Source organism: Myotis lucifugus, unplaced genomic scaffold, assembly GCF_000147115.1.
Source record: "Myotis lucifugus unplaced genomic scaffold, Myoluc2.0 scaffold_5, whole genome shotgun sequence".
NCBI classification, from domain to species: Eukaryota; Metazoa; Chordata; class Mammalia; order Chiroptera; family Vespertilionidae; genus Myotis; species Myotis lucifugus.
In genome coordinates this window covers 819,558-831,209 of record NW_005871053.1, presented here as the reverse complement: position 1 = coordinate 831,209, position 11,652 = coordinate 819,558, and the positions used below count along the sequence as shown (strand labels likewise).

Here is an 11,652-nt window from a genome sequence, read left to right as displayed (position 1 = left end):
CACCTTTCCTCCACCTTCTTTCCCTCAAGGCACGCGCTTTGCCTTTCTCTCTCCTAAATTCCAAGGGCCCCCCTTCTGCCTCTGTAATGCAGTTTCCTGAGTCCACACAGCCCACCTGGCTCACTTCCTCTACCTTTGTGACTTCTAAGTAAACTTTCTCTTATAATCAGTTTTTGACTCTGAATTCTTTCCTAGCCGAACTCCAGGACCAAGGTCTAATTTCACCATTAATACTGCAGTGGCCACCCCCTCACTGTGGCTGCGTGGCTGGCCTGAGGCTGGCCCAGCGCTGTGTCTGCGTCCCTCCCTGAGCCTGCATCACCTCACTCTGTCTTCTCCAGCACTCTGTGAAGCCACAGCCTGCGTGGCCTCGGGTTCAAAGACTTGGAGAAAGAGCTGATGCGCAAATTAACCACACAAGACAAGAAATATAAATTTGGAAATTATGGGGGAAGGCAGTTGTGATCTTGGTACAAGGGACCAAGTTCCACTGAGTCTCCATTCCCATCTGCTTTTATTTACTAGAATACACAATTGCCTTTTAGGAATGCAAACAGGCATATCAAAGGTGATGTTTGGTAAACAGTAAGATTATCAGGTTGGGGGAGTTTGCTTTAGGCCATTGAGTCAGCAGTAGGTAATAAAATGCAGATATTCATCCCTGTGAATATCAAAAAGCCCCATTCAGCCTTCTGACTGGATTTCTCCCACTTATATTAATTACTGTTGATCTTGGTTCCCAGCAGCACTCCCTCTGAGTGGCACATCCTTCTGGGTCACTGGTCTCATGTGCTTAGGAAGAACCCTCTGAGAGCCCGTGGACAGTGGGGATCCCAGGCAGCTGGGTCCCACTGACAGGGCACTGCAGCCCCTCCTCCAAAGACTGCCTTCTCCCCACACCACCTGAGCCTCGGCTTAGCCCCCAGCAGGGACAGGAAGAGCCTTCTTGAAGCCAGCTGCCCCAGAGGAAAGACTCAGACACTGGGCACCAGTCAGACAGGTGACAGACTGTTAGAAACAGTGGCATTGGGATACCCAGCAGCACCTCCGTCTCTGTATGAAAATTGTCGACCACTCAGATTCTGCATCAAACCCAGCTCTCCAATCAGAAGCAACTTGGTTCTGGGCAGTTCTCTGGGTCTTTCCCACGCCTGCATTTATACTCTGCAGCCACCTAGACCTGTCCATGCCTTGGGGACCTCCGATGGCCCTCACTTCCTGGTAGACACCTCACTCTCAGCTGACCACCCACACTTCCTTTGGCTGTTCCCAAGCGGTCTGGGTTGCTAAGCCCTCACCAGCCTACTCCCTCCAGACCCTCTCCAGAGTGACTGTGACCTCATGCTGAACAGTGTCCCAAGCCAGATAAAATACCCCAGGTCTAATCCAAGGAGAGGAAGCATGAGCTTAAGTCCTCCCACATTCTGGGCCCTATGCTCCTGCTGATGCAGCCTCACAATGAATCCGTTTTTCTTTCAGATGCCTATTCATTGCTAATTAGTGGTGAGGCTGATCCTGACCATGTACTGGGCTTTCCTTAAGCTCTGGAGGGAGGGGGGCTCGTGAGAGGCGCCCCACTTGGCCTGGCCCAGCCCAGAGGCCTGACTCTGGTGTAGGGCACCCAGAGTCTGTGGTTCATGATCAGGGCTCATAAGTCAGTTCCTGGGATGCTCACCATCTGTGCTTTTGCCTCTGTTGCTTTTCTTGTCATTCCTTCAGGGATCCTGTGAAAGCCCAGCTGCCTCCATGTGCTGGGGCCCCACCAGGCAGGAGGAAGATTGGAGAGCTGGGTTTGAGGCAGCTATAGGCTGGGAAGGAGCAGCACCCCTGAGGGCCAGCAGGGCGGGGCCCTGTGCATCCATAGGAGGTGGACAGGTCCTTTGAGGGCTGAGTGCTTCCTCCACTGTCAGGAGACCCTGCAGAGGCTCCAGAAAGGGCGCTTTTCCCCTCCTGCTGCTTTAATTTCCTCCACCCAGTGAGGACAGAGCAGGCTCAGCCCAACCTGTGCAGGTATCACAGCCACTGCCCCTCTGAACGCAGAGGAGCCTCCAAATCCTTAACACAGGTTCCAGGAGGCTACTGCCACCTGGGCAGAGTTAAACTTTCGATCTAGTGCTCTTTTCTGGTCCACACTGGCCGTCGGGCCACCCCTCTCCTTAGTCTTACAACGCTGGGGCAGGGAGGGGGAAAAGTACTGGAACCAAGTACTAGGCCCAATTCTGCCTGTTCTCCTGATTCCCAGGATCAAGACAGGAGAGCCTATCAGCACACTAGGCAGTTCCTTGTGAAGCATCCATCTTATATAAAAACTGCTGTTTGAACTTTTAACCCTGCTATTTCTGGCTTCTGTAAATGCTTGCTGGCTTAAATAATAAGGAAAATAAGACTACTCCCATTTCAGAGAGGCCATTAAACCTTCTCCAGACAAAGTTATCAGTGCTGGCACCAGGCCAAGCCTTTGGTTGAGGTCTCAAAGCCCCAGCACATAGGGCCCTTTAAGAACTTGCAAAGGGAACCGGAAAAAAACCTATATTTGGGAGACAAAAAAGGTAAAATGGTATAAATACAGGAAACTTCCTGTGTGATTTTGCCCAGAATTTGAGAGGCATTTTCCTCTGGGACCGCATGTAATAATAATAATAATAATAATAATAATAATAAATGTAACTCCATCTCTCTAAGCGTTGCTTGGTTCTTCTCCGGTTTTCTGTAATATTATTGGTTCCCTGAGATTCTGGGAAAACCAACCCATCCTTGACCTTTTGGCCTCCGATGTGGACTGGGTTGAGGACCAGGAGAGCCGGATAGGCCTCCGGGAGGCGCCGCTCTGCTGATTTAGCAGAATTGAATCGGGGGACTCCGGGCACTCTTGGATCTCAGCCCAGGACCCAGCCGGCATCTGGAGAGAGTGGACGGACACATCTGGACCTGTCGACAGAATCGGTAAGGTAGGGGCCCCAGTCAGTCAGGGATTTCTGGGCCTCATCCTCCAGAAATTCTGTTTCTTTGTTATGGGGTGGGGCCACAACATTAGTAACAAAGAAACAGAATTTCCAGAGGATAAGGCCCAGAAATCAGGGTTTTAAAAAGATTCCCAGGTGATTCTAATGTGCAGCCAAGGTTGAGAACTACTGGCTTCGAGTAAAGAGGAAAAATCTATGAGGGAAAGAAACTATTAGAGAAAGAAAAAATGTATCCTTAAATGTAAAAGCCTAAATATACAGGATCTCAGATCATTTGCCTTGTTTCAGGACAGAGTAAATGGTTAATGCAGAGAGGGGGGAGGAGTGTCGGCAGTTAATTCTGAAGCAGGAAGAGATAGGTTTTTGTTGATTTTACTGGCTGCAGACCGCTCTGCAGGTGTAGGGGTCTGGTCCGTAGCCTACCACCAGGTGTCTTATCAGAACTAAACTAAATTCAAGGTCATAAGTTTTCTGCAAGCACAATTAATCTTTCTCTGCCCTGGTTTATTCTTTTTAACCCTTCCAATACTAAATTAAACTGATACACTATACTTGAAATTACATAAGAAAAAATATAGCAGTTTGTACTAGACAAGTTTCAATTTACCTGTTCTTAGTTTTATCACAAAAGGTCTAGGTATGTTTTCTTGAAAGTAAAAGTACATTTAAAATAAGTTCATAAATATTAATCTAAAAATGCTGACTGTTCACTTTTGGTAATCATTAGAGGATTGAGGTTTCTAAGAATAAAGAATGCTAATACATTAAAAACAAAAACTAAATTCCCAGGAGCCAAGTGATGGAGAAATGAAGCTGAAGTCTGCAGCCGCCCTGGTGATTTAGAACTGGTTGCTAGGCAGACTCAGCCCCTGAGAGCCAGGTGAAAGAAGGCGGGGGGGGGGGGGGAGGAGGGGCAGGGGGCTGGATGCCCAAGCTGCCTGCCTGCAGTGGCCCTGGATGAAGCCGCCGCAGAGAGAAAAGCGGGGGACAGCAGAAATTTACCTGACACTAGAGCTGCCCCACTGCCGCCCAGTGAGTAATGAGTGTTTTACAACAAGCAATACAAGACTTAGGCCTTTGGCTTGCTGGCTACAGAAACCAGTGTCTGCTACTAGCCTTCCTGCAGCCCCAGGAATAGAGCATCGAGCCCGGGATCTGTGAAAGCAGCAGATAGAGCTAATGAAAGCTCCCTGTTTGCAAATGTACTGAAAGGGTTCATACCTGTTGCTGCTGAAAGAGGAGGGGCTGATATCCCTTTCCAGTGCACTCCCTTGGGAGAGGCCTGGTCGCTGCTCTGCCACAAAGGGGACTGGTGGGAAGACAAGTATAGCAGGGCCCTGTAACTGATAAACAGGATTAACAAAAAGGGCAAAAGAAAGGCACTCTCCCTGGACCCAGGAGCCATCAGGACTTTGAAATTCTCCAAGAGAGGAGGAGCCTGACTGAGAGACTGGCTGAGACACCATTGGGTTAGAAGAACCAGAGGCCGCATATTGAACTTATAAACTGCAGTTTGCTAGGCAGAGGTCCAAGTCCACTTGTATAGGTTTTAAGCTGCCTGTGTACAGCAAAACAACTTTCTCCCATGCCAGAATACATTTTAGGGAAATTGGACAGACTGTGTTTGTGGCTAGAAAGAAGAACTGACCACCACGCACAGCCCTGACAGTGGTCTGCAGAAAACTATAATAGACTTAGATGATGCCTGCATCTTCATAGACATGGCTCCAGAGAGACAAGGACAATTTTGCTTTGTGTGGGAAGGTTAAGAATAGACTTTAGTCACCTCCCGAAGATATTTGTATAGCCCTACCATGTGTCATGTTTAGTAGCAGAAGAGTTAGCTGTCAGAAGCGGCCACAGTGCTAATGTGATATTTCATTATATAAATATAGTAATCTTTAATTCTCCTAATGCAGTTGTCAAAAGGGCAGGTGCCCAACTGAGCATAGAAGAATACCCATCAGGTTTTGGTCTCTATTGAGAGACAATTGGCAGCCTGTATACTGTCTTGCAGGCCTGTGTGACCATCCCCATGTCAGGGGTGGCAAAAACCTCAACTTTAGCAAACTGGGGAAGGCCTGTTTAGAACAGAGGGAAGTAGTGAAGTGGTGAATACTAGCCCTCTGTTACAGGAATTACAGACCCCGTGAGATCCTGTGACATGTGAGACCCTACCTGGAAAGGACCACCCCCATGGCAGTCAAGGTCAACAGGGTCCTGATGTGGCTTCATCACACCCGGCTTAAGATAGCCAGGCAAAATAGAGAGTCCAGGACTTTTGGACCCTCTAGAGCAGCAGTTCTCAACCTGTGGGTCGCGACCCTTTCACGGGGTCGCCTAAATACATCCTGCATATCAGATATTTACATTACGATTCATAACAGTAGCAAAATTACAGTTATGAAGTAGCAACAAAAATAATTTTATGGTTGGGGGTCACCACAACATGAGGAACTGTATTAAAGGGTCACGGCATTAGGAAGGTTGAGAACCACTGCTCTAGAGATTATTCCTGGCCCTCATTCCGGTCCCTTATCTTATAAACAGGCCCACTGACTTTATTCAGCAGAGAATTAATTTTATTAAACTTATAATCCTCAAGGGTCAATATAACTCCCTCCCCAACAATGATACAAAAGAGTCAATGATTTGACTCATGTACATAAAACCAGTGGGGATTGAAGCATCCATCTTATATAAAAACTGTGTTTGAACTTTTAACCCTGCTATTTCTGGCTTCTGTAAATGCTTGCTGGCTTAAATAATAAGGAAAATAAGACTACTCCCATTTCAGAGAGGCCATTAAACCTTCTCCAGACGAAGTTATCAGTGCTGGTGTCAGGCCAAGCCTTTGGTTGAGGTCTCAAAGCCCCAGCACATAGGGCCCTTTAAGAACTTGCAAAGGGGACCGGAAAAAAACCTATATTTGGGAGACAAAAAAGGTAAAATGGTATAAATACAGGAAACTTCCTGTGTGATTTTGCCCAGAATTTGAGAGACATTTTCCTCTGGGCCTGTGCGTAATAATAATAAATGTAACTCCATCTCTCTAAGCCTTGCTTGGTTCTCCGGTTTTCTATAACACTTGGAAAACAAAACCCTCAAGGTTTGGGCTGATAGACGTCAGAGACTGGAAACTGTCCCCAGAAGGACAGGGCTGTGATGACAGCAGGCAGGATTGGGGGTGGGGAGGGGCACCTGGAGGACCAGAGTGGGGTGCAGACACATGGGGAGACTGGCTGGGATGAGGGGTGTGGAGTTTGGGGAGCACTGGATGGGGTGAGCGTAGACCCCATCCCTGAGCCAGGGGCCTGTGGGACTGCAGCAGCCTCACACCTATGAGGTCAGCCCTGCCAGGACATGTCTACCATTCTCACTCCCATCACAGAGCTGGAGAACAGGGCAAGAAGGTTGTTTGGTGCCCAAGGACATGCAGGTGGGACGGGACGAGTTGGACTTGGAACCCAGGCCCCCCTCGGACCAGCACCCACAGCAGCCTCTGGAAAGCTCTGGTCACTCCGACTTGAGTCTGGAGGCCAGGGAGGTGCAGCCACAGCCCAAACCGGCCTGGCTGGGCACCCAGCCCTCAGCTCCACCAGGCAGGGCTCCGGGCTTTCCTGAATGAAGCATGGGAGTGTGTCCCCTCAACAGACTCCGGCCACCTCCTCATGGTCCCACTCTCCCCACTCTCTGCACGTCTGTGCAGCCCCTACGAGGGCCCAGGGATCCTGGCCTGCACAGTGGGAGGACACCAGGCCGCTCACTCCACCAGACTTCAGATGGGTGGGCAGCAGGTTGGGGGGCCCGAGAGAGTGACCGGGGGAGATGCCCCAGCGCTCCCACCTCCCACCTTGCAACCGTGGGCAGCACACAAGCCCTGTCAGGATCAGCCCCGGGGGACAGCTTTATTCCGATCTCAGGGAGGCAGCAGGACCCAGCAGGTATACACCCCACCCCAATGCCCAGGTATACCAGGCTCTGGACACAGCAGGTGGGCAGCCTCATCCCAGGGTCCCCGGGTGGCCTTGCTCAGGCCTCAGTTCTTTGGTCCTTGCCCCTGTCTGTCTTCCGTCTCAGGGGTGGGGTTGTTACCTTCCAGGCTCCGTGCCTGGGTCATCCCTGCCCAGCAGGCCTCTTGGAGAGTGTCCACACCCATGGAGAGTTCAGGGCCCATCCTGTGGCTCTTCACTACTGGTCACAGTCCCCCTCCCCTCCCCAGCAGGCAGCACCTCCCGGAGAGCCCTGGATCTGGTCCCCACACGCCTGTGTCGTCTCCTAGGCCACAGTCACACACAGAGAGTCCTGGCTCTTGTGAGCCTTGGCAGCGGGAGTCCCGGCTAATGCAGACGCCTCCTGGAACTCCTTGGTCATGTAGTAGTAGCAGATGGCGTCCAGGCAGCAATTGGCATCCGAGACCTTGCTAGTAATGTGGAGGATGTCCTGAATGACACAGGTGTTCAGGCCTGTGGCCAATCGCCACGTCAGCACCACGTGCAAGGGCAGGAAGCAGACCACGAACACCACCAGGTTTGCCCAGATCATGCAGGCAGCCTTCCGTGTGGCCTCCATCTGGCCCACGTCGGCAGCTGGCCTCTGGCCCAGGGCAGTCACCACCTGCAGAGAGCAAAAGACCAGCACGGCCAGCGGCAGGTAGAAGCCCAACAGGGAGAAGACCACGGTTTGGGGCTTTTGCCGGGAGGGGTTCCCAAAGCAGAAGCCACCCTCTTGGTCCTTCAGGACCCAGCGAAGCAGCTGGGAGCCGACTACCAGCACCCAGAGCACTGCACACACGGCCCCGGCCTGCTTCGGGGAGCGGAGCCCGCGGCCACACAGCGGGTGCCGCACAGCCACGTAGCGGTCCACAGCGATGGCCATGATCAGGCTGATGCTCATGTACCTGTTGACCAGATAGATGCCCTGGGAGAGCTGGCAGAGCACCGTGTCACCACTGTTGTCCTTATTCATGGAGAAGAGCATGAAGGGCAGAGTGCAGAGCAGGCAGAGGTCGGCCGCGGCCAGGTTGACCATGTAGATGTGGGTCTCTGTCCACTTGCGCAGGCGGCAGCAGAACACCCAGAGCGCCAGGCCGTTGAGCAGCAGGCCCAGCACCAGCAGCAGGCCCAGGTAGGCGTAGAAGATGTGTCTGACCAGCGGGGAGCTGGTGTTGGGGCAGGTGCTGTTGTTCATGGTCCTGGGGCTGCAGGAAGGGAGCAGGGGTGAGGAGGGCGGGCAGCATACGGAGCTCAGGGAGTGGCAAGGCCCCGCCCATCTCTGACCGGGGATGAGCCCCTACCCCATATCCAGAACCCAAAACTCACTTTCCCAAAAAAGTCATAGAAACCATAGGAGCTCTGAGGTCCCCGCAAGCCAGACCCCTGCCCGCTGGAAGGTGGGAAAATCAAGGCCTTTGGAGCTGGGTGGGCCCAACGTGGCCCGGTGAGCCAGCCCAGGCCTGTGACCAGCAGGGAGACCCTCGAACTCTCGAGAGCCCTCCTCTCCCGGGCCCTGCCTGCTGCTGGGCAGAGAGGAAGGCAGAGGAGCTCACTGCCCACCTCCAGTCCAGCCGATTCAGCTCTCAGGACAGGGCGCCGGAAAGGGCGACTCTAAGGAGGGCCCAGGACGCTGCTGCATGGCCTTCTGCCTCTCCTCCCGCTTCCCGGACCTACCTTTGACCCACACCTGCACCTCAACAGGGTGGTCAGCATGTACCCCACCTGGCCACTCGTGGCAGCAGAGGTCCAGACAGCAGGGGCTGTGGCTCAGGACAGCTCCCCAGAAAACTCCAGAAGTCTGGTCTTCCACCTCCTTCCTGCCTGCCCTCCCTCTGAGTGCCCACCCACCCAGTCCTGTTCCCTGAGGCCCCCTCCCAGGCCCCATCTGGGATAGGGAGCCCCTTGAGCTCCCTGAGGTCAGAACCCTGAAGAGCCCTGCCCTCCAGGCCCAGACCGGCCTCACGGTGGCACTGGGCGACCTCCACCCGTCATCGTCATCATCAGAAGCTCCCACACAGCCTCCCCTCCCTGTCTATGCTGGCCTCTCACGCCCCCAAATACGCCCCATCACGCAGGGCAGGAGGCCCAGGACCAGCCCACCAGGGCCTGAGGACGTGGTCAGGGTCCAACCTCCAGGTGTTGGCACCTGATGCTGAGATGGATTCTGCATTCACCCTGCGCTGGTCAACCTTGGAGCCTCCCAGGGGCTGCGGCTGCTGGTGTCCCATGTAGTGGGATCATGGAGCATGTGATGAGGACCAGGGAGCCATGCCTCCTCCCACCCCAGGAACACGGGCCTCCGGGTGGGGAATGGAAGTGGGTCAGTCAGGGGGGTGGGGTGCGGGCTGGGCCAGGCTGAGTGGGTTCTTTTCTCTTCCCTCCCCCCAGGAAATAACCAGCGTTTGCAGAGCCATTAGGCTCATTAGCGCAGGCTGGGCCCCCTGGGAGCCTCCAGACACAGGCCATTAGAAAGGCAGGAGCAGGTTTCAGCCAGAAGCAGAAATATTCCGCTGAGTATCCCATCCCATCTCTTTTGCATTTTAAAACGGCACATTTGCCAGCAATTAAAATTTCATGCATGCTTTTCCCGTATGTAACATCCCTGCACAACCCGTGATCTCACTCCTCGTTTTTTGAAGAATTCTGTTGGTTCTTTCTGAGACACCTCATTTTGTCCGTATCCTGAGGTTCCTCGGACCATGAACCAGGCCAGGCTGTGGACACTCCCAGAACCCACTAGAACCAGACGCTGGGATCCTTCCTTCCTGCCCACCCCGCCCTCCTAGCTACGCCCCACCCAGAAACCCTGGTGAGCTGCCAGGCCAGATTTGTGAGGTGCCCCCAGCCCAGAACCCTCAGATCCTGTCTGGGACTACTACTCCAGGCTCCTCATCTCTGTCCTCTGGGGTCATCCCAGGAAAGCTTGGGAAGTCAAGGCCTGGGTCCCACCCAAATGGCCTTGTGTATCCCTGCCCATGCCCAGCCCCAGGATGGGGACCCCAGCTGGCCTCCTGCCCAGACATGCAGGACCGTCCCCTTTAACAGACACTGTGGTCGCCCTGCAGAAGCGCGTGCTCTGAGCGCTCAGCCACCTGGGGCCCTGTCATATCCAGCCGGGGGAGTCTGCCATGGGAAAGGGGAGCAGGCTCAGCTTCCTCTTCAGTCTGCTTCCCGCACAGGAAGCAGAAAGCCACCTTGTGATTTGCACCAAGATGCCTGTGCAGTCACCGTCAGAGAGACCTATGCACGCACTGGGGTTGTCCCCACCCCCCTCCGCCAGCCCCTATGTCTGCCAGCCCCAGACACCCCACAGTCGGATCTGGGGCAGACAGTGGTGCCTGGGCACTGTACAGGCCTCCGGAACTGGGACCCCACCTAAGAAACACCCCAGGATCCAGGACTGGCATGTGTGAGTGAAACAAAAGTTGCACAAAACAAGGCGAGGATGTGAATATAGACAAATGGAACATGACTCAGCCAGAAAAGGGATGAAATATTACCATTTGCAACAAGATGGATGGATCTTGAGTGTATCATGCTAAGTGAAATAAGCCAGACAGAGAAAGACAAAAACCACGATTTCCTTCATATGTGGGATATAAAACAAAAAGCAACAAACGAACAAAACAAACTCATAGACACAGACACCAGAACGGCGGTCACCAGACGGGGTGGGAGGGGGGAGAAGGGGAAAAGGGTCAGATATATGGTGACAGAAGGAGACTAGACTCTGTGGGGAGCACACACTAGAGTGTACAAAAGTCGAATTATAATCTTGTTTCACAAAACAGAGCTCACCGAACTGGCCACACAGAACTGAAATAATTTCTATCCAGTTTTTTAATGCTGGTCACACCCACAAAGTAGATTTCAGTCTCAAATTAGGTGGGAGTCTAGGCCCTGGAGACACCTCGAGCTCCTCTGAACTGCAGCCCACCCTCATGGAGGAGGGTCCCCTTTCCAGACCTGCCCCTCAGAGCTCCTCCATTAGGACACTCCCCTGAGAGTCCAAGCCCCATCACAGCCCTGGCCCCTCTCTGAGACTCCCCAGGCCCCAAGGTTGGCACTGACCTGCAGTCAACCTCGGTTTCCCTGGCGGAGCCGTCTCCCCCACCCTTCAGGCTGCCTGACTATAGCCCTCCTTAAGGCAGCAGGCAGTTGGCGGGCTGACGACAGCAGAATGGGGGTGACGGGCTCCCCTCTGCCTCTGCCCCAGCCCAGAGCTGCCTGGGGAATTTCCAAGAAGGGAAGTGGGAGTGGGCACTATGTCGACACCTCCAGACAGCACACGCACTTGCAGCACCAGAGGGTTCCCCAGCAGAGGCATCTGTCCTGCTCACTGCACGGCACCCTCACACGCACAGCCATGCTGACGGTGACCACCAAAAGGCATGGACACACAGCGGCTCAGGGACCACTGCCTGCCGGCTGCCTGCCGGCTGCTTTACCTGGCCTGCTCCTCCCCGTCTCCTCCTCAGAAGCCCCTTCCCAGGCCGCCCAGCTCTGGTCTCTGCACTCTGAGCCCAGCGTGGAGAGCGGCCCTTCCTTTGGACCCCGACTCAGCCCCCTGCACCCTGAGGGCAGGGACTTTGTCTCCTCAGCTTCCCCCACCAATTGCCACCTGCAGCATCTCTCTCTATACAGACTGCTGGGAGCCCTTCGACCCCACCCCTGCCCATTCACAGAGGTGGAGC

General features: G+C 53.7%; 1 protein-coding gene across 3 annotated transcripts in view; it reads right to left on the bottom strand.

Annotated features, from left to right (window-relative positions):
* Positions 1–6,846: 6,846 nt before the first annotated feature.
* Positions 6,847–11,652, bottom strand: part of LOC102442724 (calpain-10) — a 27,849-nt gene continuing 23,043 nt past the window's right edge. Inside the window, exons 1-2 of one of the 3 annotated variants that reach the window (XM_006082997.3) lie at positions 11,030–11,239; positions 6,847–8,163 (exon numbers count right to left, since the gene is read on the bottom strand). In XM_006082997.3, coding sequence (XP_006083059.1) covers positions 7,242–8,153 — 912 coding nt within the window. In that variant the 5' untranslated portion in view covers positions 8,154–8,163; positions 11,030–11,239 and the 3' untranslated portion in view covers positions 6,847–7,241. Of the gene's footprint in view, positions 8,164–9,104; positions 9,589–11,029; positions 11,240–11,652 lie in introns of those variants that run through there. The other 2 variants (XM_023743982.1, XM_014467054.2) reach the window with 2 other exon arrangements.